At 40.9% G+C, this 25,005-nt stretch overlaps 1 protein-coding gene across 1 annotated transcript in view; it reads right to left on the bottom strand.

Moving 5' to 3' along the window:
* The window catches only part of SLC9A2 (solute carrier family 9 member A2), a 100,834-nt gene that overhangs the window by 6,241 nt on the left and 69,588 nt on the right, over nt 1-25,005 (bottom strand). The window contains exons 6-9 of the mRNA XM_062208797.1: nt 15,491-15,580; nt 14,891-14,961; nt 8,355-8,516; nt 2,337-2,433 (exon numbers count right to left, since the gene is read on the bottom strand). Of these exons, the coding sequence (XP_062064781.1) occupies nt 2,337-2,433; nt 8,355-8,516; nt 14,891-14,961; nt 15,491-15,580 (420 nt within the window). The remainder of the gene's footprint in view (nt 1-2,336; nt 2,434-8,354; nt 8,517-14,890; nt 14,962-15,490; nt 15,581-25,005) is intronic.

The raw sequence follows: 25,005 nt of genomic DNA, 5'->3' as shown, positions 1-25,005 counted from the left end.
ACCACAGTTCCACAGGGGTATAAACAAAGGCTAAAAACAAACTTTGTGCCTGCAGAAATTAAAGGGAGAAAAGAAAGGAAAGAAGGAAGAAGAGAGGGAAGTATAATTATTTTCTTATAACTGTACCTATAAAATACATGAAATCTATTCTCTTTATATTAATAAAATTTTTTAAAAATTAAATAAGTGGCATTTTACAAAAAAACCAAAAAACAAAAAACCCTGACCATTTCCAGAGAAATTGCAAACCTTTGTCACATTTCTTTGGATTTGCCCCTCAACTAAGCAATGACAATTTCTGTGCAAAGAAAAAAGTAAAACTTTAAAAGTATTAAAGTTAATGCTTGGAAATTTTGAAATATTTCATCTTTTAATAAAAATCAATGAATAGGTTTTTTTCACTAAGATGTGTGATCTTTATGTAAATGAGGAAAACAATTGAATTTATCAGCTGCCTTTGTCTACCTTGAAATACCTTGTGTATATTTAGCATTATTAATAGCTGGGGGGGGGGAGACAAGTCATACTCATACATTTTCTATTGAATCCGAATTATTGATATGAAAACAAACCGCTTTGAGCCACTTGGTGGTGCCCTGTCCTTTTGTTTAACTTCTTCAGAGGTTCTCCTTTTTCAGCTGAACTGTCACATTGGAATGCTACTCCCACCAGCAAGGACCATACCCTGCTATTTGAATTGTAAGCTAAGTCTGTCCATTTTTAGTTTTATAAGCTACGCAGATACTTCCTAAAATAAATCATAATTAGTTGTTAAGTTCATTTTCTGATAGAACTGGCCCGGCACTTCTTGAAAGTATCCCTGTATCTAGAATGGTATGCATAAGGTTTGTAGAGAGATGCAATGATCACACAGAAGATTCTTGCCTTGAAGAAACAGTTCATTAACTAGTTGGTCATCTAAGGCTAGCCAAACAATATGGTCATGAAATTAAGTGCTGAAATCATGGGATACCATATAAGCCCCAAATGCTATCCCATTTAAGAGTAGGGCTGGGAATAATCTGGTGACCTTAGGGAAAGCATAGAAGCTGAATATATGGACTAGCAGGCATGCTTCCAGTGGCGAGAGAGGCATGGAGTGGTGAATAAAGACTGGGCCCATCCCTCCATAGGTGCCTGGGGTAGGTAGGGGAGGCAGATGTGGAAAAAAGGTTGGGTGCAATACAGCTTAGAAAAAGAGACCCTGGATTTGGGAAGAGTGGCTTATCCTGGAAGCCATAAATACTGTTTTGCTTCATTCTAAATAGGATAGTACTGCCATTAAAAAGGTGCTTTGGGGTGGGAGTTATGGTGCATTGAACTTAGCTGCCACTTTGGACTTCCGTATCCCATATGGGAGTCCCAGTTTGAATCTTGGCTGTTTTGCTTCTCGTCCAATTTCCTGCTAATACATCCTGCCAGGCACCAAATCATGGCTCAAGTGCTTGGATCTCTGACACCCATGTAGGAGAGCCAGATGGAGTTCTGGGCTCCTGGTTCTGGCCTAGCTCAGTCTTGGCTGTTGTAAGCATTTGGGGACTGAAAAAAACCAATAGGAGCTCTCTGTATGTGTCTGTTTCCCTCTCTCAGTCTCTCAACTAAATTTAAAAACAACATATAACTTTTTTTATGATATTTGAGAGAAAATGGTAGAGTAAGAGTAATATGAATGGAATGGGGATGGCCTGTGGTGAGAGCAGTTAAGAAGCTACAGAAATGGCCCCCATATGAGAGGCTAAGGTCCCTGTGGAACTTGTGTGCCACTTAACCTCCCTGTGCCTCGGTCCCTACACCTGTAAAATGGGACAACACTTGGAACAGTAAACAAGTTAATATATGCAATGCACCAAAATGGACCTCGCCATCCAGTACACATCTTCTAAAGGCACAGTGTATTATGAGCAAACTGAATGAATGTTAACAGTGGAAACGCAGTGGAAGAAGTGACTCAGAAGAGAGATTAAAGGAAGACACTGTAGCACTTTGTGGATAACATGGAGAATTAGAGATGTTTAAAAGGTCTAAGCTATAAAGTTATTTCCATTTAAAAAACTGTAATCAATTCATTTCTTCACCATTAGTCAACATGTATTTTATCTCCCCACCCCAAGAGTGGAACTTCTAGGGGACTCCACGGCTTTGGCCATAGCACCCACTAGGAGAGTGAGACCCTGACAAGTAGGAAACAAGGAAATAGGGTCTGAGAGATGAAGGTAGGTTCCCACTGAGGCTGGCATGAGGGTGGACATCCAAAAAGGGATGAGGGTAGACATCACAAAGCCAGAAAGCATAGCTTTAGCCAAAGGCAGATATTTTGCTAAATAAACGATTCTCACTCGTTGACGTATTTGGTAGAGATTTCTTGATAATATTTCTCGAATTTCATCCATTTCACCAGGAGTAAGCTTCCTTATTTTTTCTTCACGACAATCACTGTGAAAGTTTGCAAGAAGAATATTTTACTTTTTAACAAATACTAGAAACATCAATGTTCTTTGTTAGAAGTACAATATAGTTATTTAAGAAAAGAGAGCTTTAGTTTTAAAACAGCATTTCACAATGATTCAATATTTTCAGTAGTTTAACATAAAAGTTCTAAAACTTGGTGTTAAAATCATTATTGACAAGTTTAATCATGAAAACAATTTCAAATAATCTATTTATGCAATTATCTTTTTAAGGAAGAAAAACTATAATGGCTTACAATGCTATCACACTCTTAATGCTCCATAAATAAAATGACAAAGTTTTTTTTTTTTTTTTTTTTCCAACAGAAGCTTAATTAGCTATATGGAGCAGGAATCTTCAAAAAGTTCATAGAAACTGCATGTGATGATAAAACTATGCATGGGATTTCAAAAATTGTCACACCAAAGTAAGCATGTCTTTTAATTCGTTTTTCCATGGGTTTTTTTGAAGGCCCCTGGTATTTTTCAGTTAACGTTTTGTCTTTCCAATACCCATTAAGAGTAGTTGCAAACAATTTTTAGCATGTATGTATGTGCAGTCCGTCCTCTTTATTTGCAGATGCTGAATCTGTGAATTCACCTACTCGCTACAATTTGTCAGCCCAGTGCCAACACTTGTTTCACTTTTGCAGTCATTCACAGGCATGCACAGAGTGGAAACAGCCATTTCCAGATGGTGTGGAACCGGTGACACTCTGCTGTCTTGTTCCAGCTCTGGCACTATAACTAATATCCTTTTCACAGTCTAGTTGATGATGCACTTTTTACACTGTTGTAGGTGATCTCACTGTTTAAAATCATCTTTAGCATAGTGCTTAAGTGCTGTGCAGTGTCCTACCCATGAGAAGGCTGTGCTGTACCCTCCAGAACAATTTATATATTAGATAAGCTTTATTCACATCCAAGCTACCATGCAGTTGACCATGGGTTCAATGCCAAAGTACAAACATTACGTATTAAGTAACTTGTCTTCAACAAGGCTAGGTATTGATCAGCTGGTGACAATTCTGTGACCTGAGGCTCAGAGAAACCTAACCTTGTATGTATGTCCCCTTGGAGTGATGCTTTATAATGTGAAAATCAGCGTTAGAGGCTACTCTATAGAGAACTTCATTACCGCAAGTAACAAGAATTGGCTGTGTTTAATATATAACTATATATAGAGTTTCACTGTCCTCCTTCCTTTGTGATGAGTCTCTCTCCAGATTTAGGCGGCCCATTTTGGCTCCAATCCACCTTGGAGAAGCAGCACCTCCCTACATGGAGGCTGGTGTTTAGACACGCGCCCAGCTCTCTAGCCAGGTATCTTTGCAAAGGTAATTCACAGAATTTTAGAATTGGAAGGGACATAAAAGTTCATCAAGTAACAACTTTTTTTGATATCTGATTTTCTTGTATAATGCTCCCATCACCTTCTTGCCATCATCCATTTGAATACCTTTAGTGACGAGTGCACAATGCCCATCCCTCTCTTATTTTTACTTAAATCATTTTTATGGAATATAATATAAAGGAGAAAGGTACTTGAATCTTTGTTGGAGCACTCAATGAATTATCACAAAGTGGGCACACTTATATAACCACCACTTCGGTCAAGAAATGGCATACTGGGGCCAGTGTTCTGGTATAATGGGAAAAGTTAACGCCTGCAATGCCAGCATCCTACATGGGCACCAGTTCGAGTCCCAGCTGCTCCACTTCTGATCCAGCTCTCTGCTAATGGCCTAAGAAAGCACCAGAAGAGGCCCAAGTGTTTGGGTCCCTGACACCCACGTTGGCGACCTAGAAGATGCTCCTGGCTCCTGGCTCCTGGCTCCTGGCTTTGGTTTGGTCCAGCCCTGCCATTGCGGCCACCTGGGAAGTGAACCAGGGGATGAAGATCTCTCTCTCTCTCTCTCTCTCTCCCTCTCTTTCTGTGACTCTGACTTTCAAATAAATAAATAAACCTTAAAAAAAAAGTGGAACATTAACGATAAACCAGAAAATATTTCATGCCCCCAACATCAATCACTAACTCCTTCTCTCTTTATAAAAAAGGCAGTAATTGTCCTGACTTCTAGTAATATAGATGAATTGTGCCTGAATTTGAATGCTATTTAAAAGGAATAATACAGAATGTCGTATTTTACATTTTGTTTCTTTTGCTTAGTGTTATAGTTGAGATCCATCTCAATGAAATTGCATATGTAACTGCTGTTTGTTCATTTTCAGCCCTGTATATTTCATTATTAGAATGTACTGCAATTTATACAATTTGTTGTTGATGAATATTTGGCTTATTTCTAATTGTTGGATATTATAAATAATGCTTTGAGCACATATAATTATGGGTCATTTGGAAATATACTTTGTAAAGTATTTTACTGAGTCTTTTTTCAAGCTTCCTTTTTTTTTTTTTTTTTTTTTCTTTTTGACAGGCAGAGTTAGACAGTGAGAGAGAGAGAGACAGAGAAAAAGGTCTTCCTATTCCGTTGGTTCACCCCCCAAATGGCTGCTACGGCCGGTGCGCTGCGGCCAGCGCACTGCGCCAATCCAAAGCCAGGAGCCAGGTGCTTCCTCCTGGTCTCCCATGCGGGTGCAGGGACCCAAGCACTTGGGCCATCCTCCACTGCCTTCCCGGGCCATAGCAGAGAGCTGGCCTGGAAGAGGGGCAACAGGGACAGAATCCGGCGCCCCAACCGGGACTAGAACCCGGTGTTCCGGCGCCACAGGCAGAGGATCAGCCTAGTGAGCCGTGGCACCAGCCAAAGTTTTCCTTTTTTAAAAACTATCTTGGTTGATTTTGATCCTTTTCATTTCCACACACACAAACAGGGATTTGAATGGTATGATTTTTAGTCTACAGATCATATTGTGGAAAATTAAGAATTTTACATTATTGGATCTTTCTTATTAATATCACCTTTATTGGTTTTTCCCTCAATGCATAACTTTTTAAATGGAGATTTTGCACATTTTTCTAAATTTGATGTTAATACTTGATGTTGATGCATAATTTTTTCATGATACTATTATAAATAAAATATTTTGTAAAAAAAACCTTTTCATCTCCCATGTGTTAAAACTTACGTACACACCACTGAGTTTTTAGGTTTTATATTCAGAAACTTGGATAAATTTAGTTATTGTGTCTATTTATCTGGAGGTTCATTTGTATTTTCTATATAAATAATCGGATTCTAAGTAATGACAGTTTTATCTCTTCCTTGTTTATTCTTACTTTTTAATTTCTTTTTCTTGCTTAGTACTGGTAAATATTAAATAGAGGTGGTAATAATATGTATCTTTTTTTTTCTAGAATCTTAGGCTAAATCTTTGAGCATTTCAACATTAAAAATATTTTCCATAGGCTTTTTGTGCATCTATTTTTTGAGCTTAAAAAGGGACTCACCTATTTCTAGTTTGTTTAGATGTTTTACAATAAGAAATAGATATTGTGTTTCATCAAATAAATTTTCTAATCCTGTTGCAGGTAGATGACAATCTATTAATTTTTTCTTTCCTTTCATTGTTAAAATGATGAATAACTTTGATTCATTTTTGACTGTGAAACCAATCTTGTACACCTATTCCTGGAATAAGCCCCAAATGATTTTGATGAATATCTTTTAATATATGCCCCTAGATTTTGTTTGTTAATATTTTATTTGACATTTTTATGGAAGTACTATTACTGCAATTCATCTGTAAATTTTCTCTCTTGTAAATATCATTGTCAGATTTAGTATTGACTATTAAGGAAGTTTTCTTAGTATCTGTAAGAGTTCACATAAAATTGACCATATTTCTTTCTTAAATACTTGGTGGAATTTGCAAATGAAGTTCCATGATTTTGAGATGGGTTTCTATTAGATTTGTTTACTTAATACTTATGGGATTATCCAAAATGGTCCCAAATACCTTATCCATCTTATCTAGCCCCTTGGCCAAGTAATTCCTGCTTGCAGGGGTACTCTCCAGTTTTCATGAAGATTTTTAAAAAAACATTTTGTCCTTTTTTTTCTAATTGTCAGAAGATGGTTTGCTCTATATACTAAATCTGTTAATGCCATAAGTCCAATTTCTTATTACCTTCCTATTGCTTTTATTTTTCTCTAGAGAAAACATTTAAGGAGAGGTAGAATGGTCAATATTGCACCCAATTATCCAACTACACAGGTGGCCATTAATTTTGCTACCTACTTCTTCTATGCTAAACCTTCAGGTTTGCTCTGATTAATGTCAGCTTCAGGCAGAACTATAGAGAGTAAAATTGATAATTCGCTTATCTGGGATCACAAAGACAATGACTCTCCTGTGAGAAGCTGAACACTTGAGTTATCCACTGCTCCAGGTACAAACAAAATAGTTCATAACAAAGATCAGAAAATTTTAAAGCTAGGGGAAAGCATAAATATCAAGTCTAGCCCTATTCCCTAGTTGAAGAAACTCAAGCTCAGGGCAACAGATGAATCAGCTGAAGGTCACAGAGCAAAGCAGTTACAAAGCTGGGGCCATAAATCAGTCACTGTTCAACCCACTGCTGTTCCCAGTGAAATATAATGCCCTTACTTCTGAGCCACCCTGACCACTCCTTTTTATTCTGGACTGTGAAAACTCATGTGAGTTTTATAGGGGACTTAGAGTCCTAGTAAAAATCAAAGTTTATATGGTTGGGTATAATGTGGAGTTCCCTTCTCTCACTTCAACCTTCTCAAATGGCTAACATTTTAATTAGGTGACAATTAGTTTAAATAAGTTTCAGTTTCATCAGTGGAAGGAGAAATCAATGGGAACCTGTTAATGTCTGTTGCATTTGTAATAGAGAAGGAAGAATGCTTGCAAAATGAAATGCCCTCACTCACTAAGTGCTAACTGTATTCATGTTTCTGCTAGGGACTTGTTGAAATACTTTGGGTAACTCACTTCAACATTTTGAGTCTTCATTTCCTTATTTTATATTTTCAAAAATTTATTTTTAAGTTTTGCTTGTTTACTTGAGGAGAGAGAGAAAGAGAGAGAGAAGCACTCCTATCCATTGATTCACTCCCCAAATGCCCACAACAGGTGGAGTGTGAAAGCCAGCAGTCAGGATCTGGGAACTCAATCCAGGTCTCCCGTGTTGGTGGCATGGGCCCAATTACTTGAGCCATCACTGCTGCCTCCCAGGATTAGCATTTTCAGGAAGCTGGAGTCAGGGGCCATAGCTGAGTATCAGACTCATGCGAAACTCAGCATCTTAATTCTAGGATAACATCCACCCTCCTCATTTTAAAATTGAGAGGTAGACTAGGACAGTTTATTTCAATCCTGGCAGCATGTTGGAAATATTTGAAGAATTTTTAAATATACCTTAGCCTGGGCCTGAAAACACAGACATTCTTATTTAATTGGTCTAGGGTGGGGCCCAGGCCTCTATATTATTTAAATTTTCCCATGGTGTTTCCAATATGCAACAGGCTGGACTAAGAACCATTGCTGTAGATAATCACAACTGTTCCTTCCAAGCCTTCAGCTATGACTCTGTAGGTAATCTATGGGCAAAGAGTTGTCCAGTTACATGCATATTTACAGCAGCAAATTTAACACACCTTAGAATGGTCCACGTCACAGTGTTTGCTGAAGTCTTTAATTTACTTTCAATAAGCATCAAATTTCTCAGAGTAACTATAATAAAGGCATAATCAACTGAAATATGATAGTCTTTTCTGACTTGCCAATTCTAAAAAGAAAATAATATAATGTGATATGCACATTTCTGGACTTGCACCTTTCACTAGAATCTTACTCCACTGTGAGATCTTCGTTCATCACTCTAGGACATGAGCCCAGTGTCTTACTATTCCTGATTTCAAAAACTATCAATGCTTTATCCCATAATACTTTCATTTGTCATCATGTACTCACTTTAGAGATGCAAATGAAGGAACAGTACTTATCATCCCAGTCTCCGCCATCTCAATGGCATGTTTTATTTCAAGTTTTTTATACAAGGACACAATGCTTGACTTGGGTTGATTTTCCCGAATTAAAAGCTTCCGCAGGTATTTGTCATCAAACTTCTTGAACCTGTAAATAAAATTAAATTTTCAACCAATACTTCACTAAGAAAAAAAAGGTGATTTTTAAACAAATAAAAATTTTTCTATTGCTCCGAGTAATTTACTTAGTAGCAGCATTTAGCTAGCCTGATAATTATGTGCATTTTTCAATGTGCACATTTGTTTATATGTATGTATAATAGCTACACACCATATATATGTGTATATATAGCTATACATTTATATATGAGTACAAATATCCTTTCAAATATTCATGTAAATATATATACAGTTTTATATATAACCATAACACATATTCATTAATTATAGTCTAAAATACATGTATTTCTCCCTTTATCTTTTCTCTACTCTCTTTCTTCACAATTACTCAACGTGTTGTGAATACTTGCTGTCTCCAATTCCTCCCTGATTCTTTCTTGAATGTTCATTTGCCTCCAAATCTCCACTAAAGCTACTCTCATCGGTCATCAGTAAACCCATGATATAAACCCTACTGCCGATCATTAATCCTCATTTACTCTGACTTTGTCTTAATTCATTGTCTTCATTTGGCATTCAAGACACAGCACTCCTGTGGGGTCCCTCCTCCTACCTCTTTCTGGGCCACTTTTGTTGGTACTTTTTCTACTTTGTGACCTTTTAATGTAGGAGTTTCCTTGGTTCATACCTTGGTCTTTTCTACCTCCACTCACATCCAGGGCCATCTTGCCCACTCTCACAGCCTATAATAGTAACTTGAATGCCACTGACCCCAGATTTACATTTTCAGCTCCAACCTCTCTCCCAAATCCCAGTCACAAACATTAAGCTGCCTTCTCAGCATCTCTAGCCGTGTATTGGTAATCACATCAAACTGGACACATTCAAACTGAACTGATTTTTTCCTTCAGTCAACATTACAGCTAATAGTAGCTCTACCAGGAATCAACTCTATGGACTCTTTTTTTTAGAATTTTTTAAAGAGACTTATTTGATTTATTTGAAACACACAGGTACAGAGAGAGAGGGGAAGAGGGAGAGGGAGAGGGAGAGGGAGAGGGAGAGAGAGAGGGAGAGACAGAGAGAAAGGGATCTTCCATCTACTGGGGTACTCCCCAAATGTCCTCAGTGGCTAGGGCTGGACCAGACTGAAGCCAGGAGCCAGGAGCTTCTTCCAGATCTCCCATGTGGGTACAGGGGCCCAAGCACTTGGGTTATCTTCCACTGCTTTCCCAGGTGCATTAGCTGGGAGCTAGATCAGAAGCAGAGCAGCCAGGACTGTAACTGGCGTCCATATGGGATGCCAGTGTCCCAGGTGGCGGCTTTACCCACTACACCACAATGCTAGCCCCTCTGCTGACACCTTGATCTCTGACTTCTAGCACCCAGAACTGTAAGAAAATGTATTTCTGTTGAATAAGTTACCTAATCTGTAATACTTTAATAGAGTGGCCCTAATAAACTAATATTCCATATCTACTCCCACAGCAATTTCTGTAGGTTCCACCATCAATTACACATATAAAATCCAACCATCTCTCACCACCGCTAATTCTATCATTCCAGACCAAAACATCATCATCTCTCATTGGATTCTTGAAATCAGTACTTAATTGGTGTCCCTGCTCCACCATTGTGTTTCTACATCCTACTCTCAACACAGAAGCCAGAACGTTCCTGTGAAAATATCAGTCAAATGACAGACTGTTCTACATTTCACTTGAATAAAAGTACAATAACCCATGGGGCCCTACACAGCCTAAGTCTGTCCCACCTAGCAGTGTGCCTCTCTTTCTCAGGGGCAGCCTCACTGCAGTCCACTTGCCAACCGTGCTCTGGGCTTTATTCTTACTTTTCCTTCTACTAGGAATGCTTTTGCACCTGGTACCTACAAGGCTCATTCATACACTTCCTTTAAATCTTTCCATGACAGCCACTTTCCCATAAGATCCTACCCCTCCCATAATACTTCCTATCTTACTTCCCATATGCTTATCTGTTACACTATTTTTGTGGCTATCACTTTCTAATGTGATACATTATTAGCTCATTTATCTTCTTCCCTGTCTCCTAGAACTGGGAGTAAAAGACCTGTATGGGCAGGGATTTTTTTTTTTTTTTTTTACAGTGTTTGCCACACTGTAAGCATGCACAGTAGAATGGAGTTTTGGACCCAGTTCCCCCTCATACCTATACTCTCTACCATCATATTGGCAATGTATTTGCACCATGGTCTGGGTGGAGGGGTACAGCCACTGGCTTTGATACATGGCCATTAGCAGACATGATAATAGAAGCAGAGGCTTAAAATGTATTCGCATCGGTCGGCGCCGCGGCTCACTAGGCTAATCCTCTGCCTTGCGGCGCCGGCACACCGGGTTCTAGTCCCGGTTGGGGCACCGATCCTGTCCTGGTTGCCCCTCTTCCAGGCCAGCTCTCTGCTGTGGCCAGGGAGTGCAGTGGAGGATGGCTCAAGTCCTTGGGCCCTGCACCCCATGGGAGACCAGGATAAGCACCTGGCTCCTGCCATCGGAACAGCGCGGTGCGCCGGCCGCAGCGCACCTACCACGGCGGCCATTGGAGGGTGAACCAACGGCAAAGGAAGACCTTTCTCTCTGTCTCTCTCTCACTGTCCACTCTGCCTGTCAAAAAAAAAAAAAAAAAATGTATTGGCATCGCTTCTCGGCCTTTTGGCTAAGATCGAGTGTAAAATGCATTGGCAGTCTTAAGCTTCCATCTGTGCTTCCACAAGAAGTATAGGCCTAGAGTGACTCCTTAGTCCTAGGCACAAAGGTGAATGTCAACTCACCCCAATTACATCAGGATAGGCCACCCAGGATTTGCTGACAACCAATCCATTGCATGGCACAAGCAGCTCAGCCCAGCCCAGCCCAGCTGACTCACAGACTCTTGACTCACGTGCCTTAATAATAAGTGACTGCTGTACCGAGCGGCTGAGTTCTGGGATGTTTTAATGTAACATTAGTATGCCAATATATATAAGTGAAATGCCATGCAAAAATGTTTATTCAAAAGCAAGTAAGTGTATTACAATGATCGCCATAAACCCAAGGAGTTTACTGGCACACCTGTGCCATGGAAGCAATCAGTGCCAACGCACATATCTGGTGCTAGTTCTTTGTTCTAAATACCATGAGCTCTGAAGAATTAAAGAGCCATCGTGAATGCTCTCTCCTATTGACTGGTCGCTACCCTAAATACTGGGCCTACTGTTTTCTACTTCTGTTTTGAATTTCATGTTACACCCATTGAGCCCACACTCTTGACAGCCACACTACATCTTTCTGAAAGTCTTTTATCAGGATTATTATTTTAGCTTTTCACTAGAGATAAACAAGAGGAAGAACAAACATTAAGGACAATGTCAGGTAATCTATTTCATGTAGGGACTATGTGTTTTCTTTGTTTGCTTTGTTTCTACACCTTTCATTTCTCTGCCAAACTACACACAGGCGCTCTCTTTCACCATCAGTAGACTTCTTTTGCCAAGTCTGAGAGATGTCCCAACAGTAGTAGCCTTTCATTTCATTCTCAAATGACCCAAGGCCTCTTGAGATGGCTCTGGCAGGACTGCTGGAAACCCACAGATAAGGCCTCTGGAAGAAAGGGGTGCCTAACATGCCTAAAAGCATCACTTCTTTGTATGCCATTTGGAGTTATGTCAACAGTCATGTCCACACAGTACATCTTATCTGAGCAGAATTAGTTTTTGAAATGGCCAATTTCAGCACAACATCCCTCCATACTGAATTTCCTGCTCTACCTGTGATGCAGAGTGCATGTGACAATCCAGGAAATTATTTGGAATTTGCTTAGAAGACATATGTATGGATCTGTAAATGCTTATGAAGTGAATCGAAAAATAAAAAAAAACAAAAAAAAATGTATCGATGAAACATGACATTGCAGAGAAAACTGTTAGCTGTGGAACAATGCCGTCTTCAGGCACAACCTAAAGTGGGCTGTGCCACGTTAGGCACTGACAGTCCACTGGCCCTGCCGCCTTGAGTCTGCCTGGAATAGACTGATTGGCACCAGAGGCTGTGTCTCTGCCTAGAAGACAGGATGAGCCAGACTGTCTGGGACATTCCTTCACCTCGGTCCCAGCCCAAGCCCACAAGATCACAGTGTCCACTTCTGCCCCCTCCCAGTATTGCCCCAGGCCCTGCTGACCTGATTCCTACACCTACGCATGTCTGGTTTTGCCCTCGCTGGGGAGACAGAGGAGCAGTAGAAGCATGGCACCCACCTTTCATTCTGAAAGGCAACAATCAAGTTTGGGTAAGGCCTTTCATGTTAGGAAAGCATGGACAGGATGCTACAGAGAGGGTGAAATGTGCTTTGGTTGAAAGGGAGAAGGGAGGTAGAAAATACATCTGGCTACAAAACTGTGGGGAAAGAAGGGGAATAAACTGAATTTCACTGGCTTGGCACAGACCAGGCCCCATCTATGTAGAACGGCCTCAGTATGTGAACTAGCATAGAGCAGCAAGTCTTAAGGCAGGTGCATAGGATTCTCTGGTCTACCTCCTGCCTCCAATAGAAATGGACATTTTTCAAAAACACATTTTTATACGGGAATTTTTAGTTTGCTTAATGTTACTACCAATGCTCCCCTGAGGCCAACTGTGCTCCCTCTGCCTACATCTAACATATTCCTCCTTCAATCATTAAGTAAGACTAAGTCTAAGAGGGTTTTGTAGGCACAAAACAGTATTATAAAACACGTGAAGGTCGTTTTCTCACTTAAATCCTTGGCAATTCATTGTGCTACTTAATGATCTCCCTGAGAAAACACACATATAAATGCATACACACACCTGCCTGCTCTGTGACTGTTGCTTCGGTTATGTTGCAAAATTTGAGGCCAGAGCCTATGACTTATATTTCTTTTTTTATTTTGAGAGGCAGAGTGGACAGTGAGAGAGAGAGACAGGGAGAAAGGTCTTCCTTTTCTGTTGGTTCACCCGCCAATGGCCACTGCAGCCAGAGTGCTGTGGCCGGCGCACTGCGCTGATCCGAAGCCAGGAGCTTCTCCTGGTCTCCCATGCAGGTGCAGGGCCCAAGCACTTGGGCCATCCTCCACCGCCCTCCCGGGCCACAGCAGAGAGCTGGACTGGAAGAGGAGCAACTGGGACTAGAACCTGGCGCCCATATGGGATGCCGGCACCACAGGCGGAGGATTAGCCAAGTGCCGGCCCCAGAATAAATATTTTTTTAAAAAGCAGGGAAACATAATCCAACCATGGTGTTCAGAGGTAGAGCTTTGCAGGGGGGTGATCGGGATTAGAAAAAATAATGGGGATGGGGCCAGCTTTGTGGCATAATGGGTTAAGATGTCACCTACAATGCCACAATCCCATATGGGCATTGGTTCAAGTCCTGGCTGCTCCACTTCTCATCCTGCTCCGTGCAGTGTACCTGGGAAAGCAGCAAAGAATGGGCCAAATCCTTGGGCCCCTGCAACCAGATGGGAGACTCGGATGAAGCTCCTGGCTTCTGGCTACAGCCTGGCCTAGCCCTGGCAGTTGTGATCTTTTGGGAAATGAAACAACAGATGGAAAATCTCACTTGCTTTTTCTCCCTCTCTGTCTCTTTAACTCTGCCTTTCGAATAAATTTTTTAAAAATCTTAAAAAAAGAAAAAAGAAAAAGTAATGATGGTGATAGGCCTGTAACTGAATTTTGGTGGCTTTATGAAAACAGATCAGAGGACACACATGAGTGCTCCCTGTTTCTTGCCATGTGATCCCATATGTCATTAAGCCCTCATCAGAGACCAAACCAATGGCCCTGCCAGCTCCTGAAACTGTAAATTAAATAAAACTCTTTGTTCTAAAAGTAGCCTGCTTAGGCATTGCATTACAGTAGCCTACATTCTGCAGATAGACTGCATTCTGCAGCCACCTTTGCAGGGGGAAATGACCATAGGATGGAGTCCTAGCTCCTGTGAGATAAGAGGAGAAACTGTATGGCAGCTTCTGATAACACTGCTAAGGAGGGAGCCTCCACAGCCTTCCTCTCTATTATCTTTCTTCCTTCGCGCAGCCCAAAATGGCTGCTACTGGAGGAACCATTTTGTTCTAAGAGGCCAGCGTGGTGATGGAGGCCACTCTAAGTGAACAGAAGGGTCTTAGGCTCCTGAGGAGTCTGGGGTAGAACTCATCAATCAAATCTAACTTGCATATCTCTGGCCAACGAGAGAGCAATACATTTCTACCTTGTCTAGACTACTATTCCATGTCTCTGACATAGCTGAACTTCATCTTAAAGGACATGGTATGACACAACATAGGCAAGATTTGCAGCTCTGACAAATAACACAAGGCACTGTGTCTTGCTTCCCAGGGATCCAGAACACAACAGCACATGGCATTCTTACTTGTCTCGCCAGAAATTGTGACCCCAATGTCCACAGACATCTTCAATCCCAGTCTTCACGTGATCAAAAAACTAAAACAGAAAAAAGCATGCCAAGTTATTCATTTTTACCTGTCATCAGTCATTTCCACTTCTACATGCATCATGCTAAACTCCAAAGACCCTGATAATTTTTCCTTTGTGCATTTTATTGAAAGTATTAAAACATTTTTTCTTCCAACAGATTGAGATTTTTGTTATATCACTAGTAGGCAACTGTTAGACTATTTTGCTCATCCTAAGAGTTAGCTCATAATTTTGGAAAGTATGAAAAATGGTACTTGTTTTCCAGAATAAATTTTTTCAAGCTGTAAGAAAGTAAAAAAGAGAGGATTTCTGTCGCTCTTGCAATGAAGTTTAGCAAGCTGACATAGAGGAGCTGCCATGGGACTTCATTGATTCTGTGGTCCCAGGACACAGGTCTCTCCCAGGTCTCCCTCCCTCCCACCCTCTGCCATTTCTCTCTTCTTTAGGAAATGAATCCCTGAAGTCAAGCTGTGTCACTCATTCAGATGTTTTCATGATTTATCAGTTAAATTGTTTACACTCTGTCAGCACCTACCCGACAATGGATTTCTTCACTGACAGCTTGCTGTTTCTTATTGGACCTCTTAACATCAAGAAATTCCACTAATGGTCGGATAGTTATGCCCTGGACAGACAAAGAAGTTAGGTGATAAAGTTACATATAATTAAAAATAAAATGAAAATTCAATAATAAGATCATTAAGAGGTTAAAATAAAATTGCTAGAATAATTTCTTTTCTCCTAAGCTCTGATAACCAACAAAAAAGGTAGTCTTACTCCCATGATATAAGCCAGTAAATGTGACATTTGTCCATATGTTTTCTTCCTTTCAACAGCTGGTTTATTTTTGGAGGCCTATATCCCAACACAAAGCAATGGAAAGCACTAAGAAAAAAATTAAGAATCATTAACTTGTACTGAACCATTGAAAACTTTTCAATGATTCTCTCCCATTCATTCAGTTATTAAAATAACTTTAACTGAGCTTGTACTGCATACAGGTCAAGGGCTTGGGCATTTGGGACACAGACATGAATAGTTAAGGACCACAGTACTAGAACTTTGCAGTTTAACACAAAATCAGATGTATCCAAAAGAGTCACAAAGTGTGGACAGGGGAGGTGTGTGTCAAGTATAGCTTCCTGAAAAAAAAAAAAAAAAAAAAGCAAACGAACAAACAAAAAAACACCAAACAGGAGTCTTAAATGTTGGAAGCATTTGCCAGCAGAGACTATAAGGATCAGCCCTGGGAAAGGCACGGAGTGAGTTTGCCTATGTTCATGGGTGAAATTGGGACCTGGAGAGAATCATAGCTATGCAACAAACACGGAAGAAGAAGAAATTCCTCTGTGTGCTGGAACATGTTCACCAGAAATCTATCGTGAACATCTAACTTTCTAAGGAAACACTGAACGCACTTCCATTAGAGCCAGGAAAACACAAGGATGTTCCCCCTCTGCCGCTGGCACCACTCTGCATGTGCCCGTTAGCTAAGTAAGGGCACAGATGAAGTACATCGGCAGGAAGCAACATGGATTGCATTGCTCATGGGTGATCTACAGTTTTTACTAAAAAAAATCTAAAATAATCCTTTCTCTTTTAAAAATCATAAAAAAGTTTAGTAAAGTGATTAAAGTAAAAACAACATGCACAAGCCATCCCACATACTAAAATGTAACAGAATGAATACATACATGATAGCAATGAAAAAAATATAAAGAGTGGGTATATGATATGTATGGTAGATAGTAGTATATTATATATGTGGTTAGTGTGCTATACAGATACTAAATATGTAATAGTATATGTATTTTCTCTTTTGGTATATAAAACCATATGACAGATACTTTGAACTTTCATGAAGAGAACTATAAAACTAAACTTACATAGGCTGTTAAAAAGATTTGATTTTTATGGGGCAGATGGTTGGCCTAGTTGTTAAAACATTGGTTAAGATACTCATATTCTACTTTGAAGTGCCTGGGTTCATTGTCTGTCTCCAGCTCCTGAATCCAGCCCCTGCTAATGCAGACCCCCGGGAGGTAGCAGTAATGACTCAAGTCCTCCAGTTCCTACCACTCATGTGAGAGACCCAGATTTAGTTTCTGGGCTTCCTGGCTTTAACCCTTTCCAGTTCTGGCCACTTCAGGCATTTGGGGAGTGAATCAGTGGATATGAGCGCTCTCTCTCTCTCTCTCTCTCTCTCTCAAATCAAATTTAAAACCAACAAAACACTGAAAATTTAAGTTTTAAAAGAGCTCATACAATTCCTAGATGGACTAATGACAATATTATGGTGATAACTTTGTTCTTAGCTAACATGTATATGCAATGTAGCTCCAATAACACATTCCTAAGGGCTTTTATGAGAACTTGAGAGGTTGATTTTAAATAGTTAATCCAGAAGAGTAATGTAACTAAAAAAATTTAGAAAAAGGAGAATGAGGGGGCATTTATCAAAAACAATCACCTAATACACTGAGAAGTATGTAATAGTGGCACCAAAATAGGAAAGATGAAAATGGGTGACAGCATAGAGGAAAAATCCCTAAGTTTCTTACTTGGTGGGTACATGACCAGCACTAGCCAGAATGAACCACATATGAGTAGGAAGGGCTGCTGTTTCTTTGGGGCAGTGGGAAGTGATGGATATATATTCAGGTAGGTTCTCTGCCATGCACTTGACTTGCACCTCACCTCTCCCCATATGATTATGTCTTTAAGAATGCTTTTAATAATAAAAACTGTAACATACACACACACAGTCTTTCAAAATAAAGTCATTGGTTTTGTTCCATCAATCCATCCTTGGCCATTTTTCAGTTTAACTTTCATTTAACTCTCTTTTTCTAAAAAAGATTTACTTATTTATTTGAAAGGCAGAGTTGCAGAGAGGGAGAAACAAAGGCAGAGAGAGAGAGAGAGAGAGAGAATGAGAGAGAGAGAGAGAGAGAATATCATCCATCCATTGGTACACTCCTCAAATGTCTGCAAAGGCCAGGGCTGGGCCAGGTTGAAGCCAGGAACTTCATCCAGGTGTCCCACATGGGTGCAGTGGCCCGAGTACTTGGACCATCTTCCGCTGCTCTCTCAGATACATTAGCAGGGAGCTGGATCAGAAGTGGAGCAGCCATATGGAATGCCAGCACTGCAGGTGATGGTTTTACCTGCTATGCCACAGAGCTGGCCCTTCATTTAATTATCTAAAGTGAACTAATTTTGACCAAATGCCATGACACATCCTGCATCCTGTTTGTATTTCATTTTGTCACTTTGAAATTGCATACGAGGTAATAACAGTTTTTCAATCAACATATGTTCTGTAATTTTTAACTTTTATAAATGAAAATGGGTGTTAACATACGTGTTTTAGAAAAAGCTGATTTCACTGAGTTCCAAATTCTTTTTTTTTTTTTTTGACAGGCAGAGTGGATAGTGAGAGAGAGAGAGACAGAGAGAAACTGAGTTCCAAATTCTAAGAAGCCCATGGCTTAATAATAGCTTAAGGAAAAGTCAACAAAATGGGATGCTGGTATTGCAAGCCAAGCCAAGGCTTAACCCACTGCACCACTATGCTGGACCCCCCACTGTTTGCATTTGTTAGAAAATATCACTGTCATTGTGATGCTATCTTTAATAAGGCCTTCTGATATTACATAATCCACAGACCTGGTTTTACAAACCCTATTTATCTCTAAGAATGGGATAAATTGAATGAGCACCATAAAGGTGTTCAAGTAGGTGTTCCTGGTCCTCATCTGTTTGCCTTGCTCTTGGCACTGACTGCTGTGCACAGTCGTTCATTGTTACAGGTCTGTCTCCTCCCCTAAGTGTGTCTAGTCTTTACTGTGTCATCAATGTCTCCCTCTTCACTGTGTCATCACTACACAAACATGCTGCTATGGCTCCCAGGTGTTTTACATTTTTTATTTGTTTATTTGTGAAGCAGAGAGACAGAGAGAGACAGCTCCATCCATTGGTTCACCCTCGGATGCCTGCAATGTGCAAGGCTTCTCCAGGGCTGAAGCCTGAAGCTGGGAATTCAATTCAAGTGTCTCCCATGTGGGTGGCAAGAACCCAACTACTTGAGCCATCATCTTGGAAAGGGGAAACAGAAGCTGTCCTTTGAGAGATATTCTCCTCTGGCCACAGTGCCATTTCTCACCACGACTGCCCCAGAGTTGCCTCTGTCTTCTGTCTCTCATTTTTTTCTTACTCTCTCTCGAATCCAATCACTCAGGGTCTCCTAGCCCCACCACGGCCCACAGAGCTCCTGTAAAGAGGGCTACTCATCAGCATATCACTACGTCCTGGGAACAGGTCTCCATGGACACCCTGCCTGACCTTGCAGCTGTATGTGACAAGGTTGCCAGTTCCTCCCCACTTGAACACTTTCCTCACTTGACTTCTGAGTAGCCTCCTTGTGAGGCTTCTCCTCCCTTCCTGTGCCCCCTTCTCCACTTGGAGGTCAAATAAGCAAATGTGCATGTGCAAAATGTACCCATTGAAGACCAAACATTTGACTTCTCACCCTTCAAACCCATATTCCTATGGTTTGCCCCACTAAATTAACTGTCACCTTCTTTTACCTGGTTGCTCAAAAATAACTTGGAATTATCTTTTATTGCTTTCCTACATTTTTCCACCTTAGAAAGCCACATCGTCTCAAAACAAATTATTCTGAATTCTATGGAATTCTATCAAGTAATGATAAATATTAATCAAATACAGGTAGAGTGTTATTATTAAACTATATGTATTTAGCCATTTATTCAACAATTAGATGCATATTTGAGGGCCCTGAAAAAATCTATGGTCATCATCATCTCAGGTTATGAGGCCAAATGAGTGAAGGTTTATTCAGTTGTGGAGAAGGTCATCACAGGACTCTGAGTGCCCTCCATGTTCTTGCAGTGGGTGCCAAGAGTTCAAGGCTCTCACTATTTTTTACTTGGGCCATTTCTCAGAGTTGCAAGCAATGAGCCACCTTGAGATGACTCATGTGCATGTCCATCAAGGGTCCTGTGTCTTCCCTCATGGGACTAGAGGGCATTGAAGATGGACACAGACCAGCATGGAGCTCTAATCACTGCCTTTTTTTTTTTTTTTTTACCACGAGTAACAAAGCCCTTTGTCCCTGACTCAGGGTCTTCTGTGGGTGTCCATTAACAGGCCACCTTATTAGCTTGCAAGTGGAGTAAAGTCCCAGATGGTTCACAACGCTGCACAGTGGTTTGCAATAAACGCATCCCTAATCCTTGATGGAGGCAGAAAGGGAGTGCCATCTCCTGAATTCCTTCAGTCCTGCCACTTGATGGACTTGTACATAGACACTGAATGGATTTAAAGATGTCTGGGGATCTGCTACGCAATTCCAGGGATTTGCTAAATAATAGTTATTGTGCTCTAATCATCTTTTTGTCTTTTAAAGAAGAGGATATTGAAAGAAGCTAAACTTTTCTTTCTTCTGTCACCATTTTACTGAATGCCGTGTATTAAAACATAACAAAGCATCAGGTTAAAATGCTATACTTTACATCCCTAGCCCTCCGCACTGCCTGCAACAGAGGGATCCTCACCTAAAGCCAACTAAATGGAGGCCTACAGCAGCTATAAGGAACAGGGCTGGCATATCCCATCAGAACAGCCCTACTCAAAGCTTTATGCTTTGGGCCGGCGCCAGGGCTTACTAGTCTAATCTTCTGTCTGTAGCGCCGGTACTCTGGGTTCTAGTCCCGGTTGGGGCGCCGGATTCTGTCCTGGTTGCTCCTCTTCCAGTCTAGCTCTCTGCTGTGGCCTGGGAAGGCAGTGGAGGATGGCCCAAGTGCTTGGGAGACCAGGAGGAAGCACCTGGCTCCTAACTTAGGATCGGCACACTGGCCGTAGCGGCCATTTGGAGGGTGAACCAATGGAAAGAAGACCTTTCTCTCTGTCTTTCTCACTGTCTAACTCTTCCTGTCAAAAAAAAAAAAAAAAAAAAAGCTTTATGCTTTGTATTACTACACTTATCTCCCTTGAATATAATTTTAAAATCTGAAAAACAAACTATATTTTATATGAATCATATAATTTATCTTTTTGAAAAGAAAAGGTGTGTAAAGCCCAAGAAATAAGAGCTGTTTGGTTGTACAATACCCCACAAGAAAGACTGCGCTTTGAAAACACAATGTGCTTCATAAAGAGGTTAATTTCTTTAACTACCATTATAATGCAGGCAAGGTTAAAATTCTCATTGTGCTATCAAAAAATAAATAGTATGTCGCAAGAAATTCTATTTTTAGAGATAGTGCTCACTCAATAAAATCAGGTTCAGAGGCTGGCGCTGTGGCTCAATAGGCTAATCCTCCACCTGCGGTGCCGGCACCCCGGGTTCTAGTCCCGGTCGGGGCGCCAGATTCTGTCCCGGTTGCCCCTCTTCCAGACCAGCTCTCTGCTGTGGCCTGGGAGTGCAGTGGAGGATGGCCCAGGTCCTTGGGCCCTGCACCCGCATGGGAGACCAGGAGAAGCATCTGGCTCCTGGCTTCGGATCAGCGCAGTGCGCCGGCGGCAGCGCTACAGCCGCAGTGGCCATTGGAAGGTGAACCAACAGAAAAGGAAGACCTTTCTCTCTGTCTCTCTCTCTCACTGTCCACTTTTCTATCAAAAAAAAAAAAAAAGAAAAAAAGAAAAAAAATCAGGTTCAGAGAGTTTGTCCTATAGGTAATGTGGAAATGAGGGGAGGGAACATATCTTAAAGTATAATAATAAATACATGGGCATAAAAATTGTCACTTCAACAATAATGCATCATTTTTAGCTGAAGGACAAACTTGTATGCATGTATTTATAATTAGTCATTCCTACTATATTTGCAGATCATTAAGTATTCCCCTCTAGGCTTTTTGACTGAGTTCCTTAACTTTTTATTTATCCTGGGATTAAGATCCTTTCTGAAGGGAATACATGTATTTGTATGTGTGTGTATGCATGTGTGCTTGCACCCATGTGCATGTGTGTATTCATAGCTCTTTAAGAGCCGCGGTGGGGAGAAGAATGAGAGGGTGAAACAGAGAGTATAGGCAAAGAACCAAGCATTATGCACATGCCATAGTACACAAAAAAGGGTGAGACAGACAGTAGAAACGGGAAGAGACGAGCAGCTGTGGAACCCAGCAATTTCTGGTCCCCAGGTGTGTGACAGGGAGCTTGGTTGGGCTACCCTCAAACTTACCAGAGGAAAGACTGACATTGGTACACTTGCCACCTCCAGATATTATCTCCACTCCTGGAGGATTAGCTAGGCAGGTTCACAGTATCAAATATATCCAATACATTTCAACTGCTGTCTTTGTTTCCATACTCTTTCTCCTTTTCCATCAGCATTTCTACCCACCTTCTCCTCTTTCCTCCCCTCTAATCTCTTCTCTCATTCTCATGCAGAGAAAGTCATGCACCTACCTCCCTGGGAACAGGTGGCTCATTGCACATGAATTTCCCAGCTTCTGGACTTGACACTGCCCTATCTCCCATAAGCTCCCTGACTTTGCAAATCACATGGAATTTAAGTTACCCTTAGTTATTTGTTGTCTCACTTCTCACACTGAGTCTTGCTGCCCAGTCCTCAAAAAAAAAAAAAAAAAAAAAAAAAAGGCAAGGGAGGCTTGTGTCCACTATTTTCATCTTTGTGGCTATTACCCAAAGCCACATCACTATCATTACTGGTCTGACCTGCAGTGGGAGCACCCAAATTGGCCAAGTTACTTCTTTTTTTGTCTCCTATAATCAATTCTCTCGCCTCGCAGTTAAGAGAGATCTTTTTAAAACACACCACTCTCCTGATTAAAACCCTCTCATCACCCTTCAATTCAATTAAAACCACACTCTTGACCTCAGCCTCCAAAGCTCTACAATGTGTGGCTTCCTCTATATTTTTATTTCCACTCTCTCCTTACCCACTTGGCTTCTTATTTCTGTTCCATATGCTTCTCATCTTAGGATTTTACATCAGTTTTTCTTTCTAGCTAGAATGCTCTTGGCTGGCTGACTTCAAGTCTTTCATATCTCAGATTAAATATCACCTCTGCAGTGAGACCTTTGCCAACATAATCTACAGTGGCCGATACTTTTTCCCTTGGGTGTAGGACTTACGCATTTTCTCTTGGATTGTTGTGTGTTCATGGGTCATAAAGTCTTGACCAGTGCTACTCAAAGTATGATCTGTTCATTGAAGTTGCTCTAAACTGAGCAACTGCTAATTACTAGTTGGCAATGAGATAAATATGGAAGCACCACTAACAAGGGACAAAGCAAGTTAATACGTTACATTAAAATGTTAAATTCTGATATACATGGCTTGTAGACATTAATACAGACAATATTTCACTGATGTCTTTTGGTTGCATCTCAATTACAAAGAACCAAAAAGTTTTAAGTATAAAAATAATACTAAGAGGGGCCAGCGCTGTCAAGTGTCGGGTAAAGCTGCTGCCTGCAGTGCCGACATTCCATATAGGCGCCGGTTCAAGACCTGGCTGCTCCACTTCCAATCTAGCTCTCTGCTATGGCCTGGGAAAGCAATAGAAGATGGCCCAAGTCCTTGGGCCCCTGTGCCCACATGGGAGACCCGGAAGAAGCTCCTGGTTCCTGGCTTTAGATTGGTATAGCTCCAGCTGTTGTGTCCAATTGGGGAGTGAACCAGGCCATGGAGGATCTCTCTCTCTCTCTCTCTCTCTCTCTCTCTCTCTCTCCATCTCCCTCTGTGTTACTCTGACTTTCAAATAAACAAATAAATCTTTAAAAAAGTACTATGCATGAATCCTACACACATATTCTATGAAATATCATGTATTTCTGCAATATTTTTTATTATGAAAATGGAAGTTTAAGTCTGAGGAACCTAATAAAAATGTTGAGCTTGCATTTTGCATGTCTTTTCTTGAGTTACATTGCTCTCTGAAGTCACTTTCATTGGAATTTACAAACGCATATGTCCCTGATGTTAAGGGTCAGGGCCTGGCTTTGCACTGCAGATAATTGAGAAGCACGTGTACAGACAATAACGGCTAATAGCATCGTCTGCACGTGGTTTGGTTCCCAGTCCCATTAGAATGAGATGGTTCTGGTTTTGCCTTTGATGCTCACACTCCACAGGTGTCATTCTGAGAGCGTGGAGAGGAGTCTGGAAGCACTGAACAACCATGACAGGACTCACTGACGGTGGCAAAGACAAGAGTGGTCAGAGTGGGCAGAGGGGATGTATCGCTGCCTCACTTCTTGCTGGTCTTCTGTTCCAAGCTGGGAAAGACTAAAATATCCAAGGCTAAATGAATTCACTTCAGAATTTAGTCTCAAGCAAGATGTAAGAGTAGCAAAAAGGATGATTTATTACAAGGACTGCGTAAATACTGATGTTAAATGACGGAGACAAGACGAAGACAAATCTGCTTCCCCTCTACATTCAGAAGGCTCCAGGCTATCTCCGGAGTTCAAGGAGGGGATTTGAACTAACATGGGCTATTTGAATAAAAGTTAGTATAACTGGGCGTGCATTTGGTCTAGTGGTTGAGACACCACTTGGGACACCCACATCCCACATCATAATGCTTGGGTTGGAACCCTAGCTCTGCTCCAGATTCCATTGTCCTGAACAATGCTAACACAAAGCAGCAGGTGATGGCTCAAGCGGTTGTCACCACTGCAAGGACTCCCATTGACTTCCAGGCCTGGCCCAGCCTCAGCTGCTTGTGGGCATTTGGGGAGTGAACCAATGGATGAGAGAATTCTCCATGTTGGTGTGTATGTGTCTAATATATGAACAGCTATAACTGAAATTGCACTCATGTGTCTTACAAGGACATTTCAGTGAATGACGGATTGTCTATACAATAGTGGTCCCATACGATTATAACATCATGGTCATTATAAGGCCATAGGTCAATACATTACTCTTGTGTTTGTGGTTATGCTGTTATAAACAAAGCTACTTCGCTGCCAGTCATACACAATAATGTTGCTGCCAGTACAGCACAATAATGTTCAGCAATAATATTTGATAACGATCATGAAGGACTA

This window comes from Lepus europaeus, chromosome 13 (assembly GCF_033115175.1).
Source record: "Lepus europaeus isolate LE1 chromosome 13, mLepTim1.pri, whole genome shotgun sequence".
In the NCBI taxonomy this organism is placed as follows: Eukaryota; Metazoa; Chordata; class Mammalia; order Lagomorpha; family Leporidae; genus Lepus; species Lepus europaeus.
This window is presented reverse-complemented; position numbering and strand designations above follow the sequence as displayed.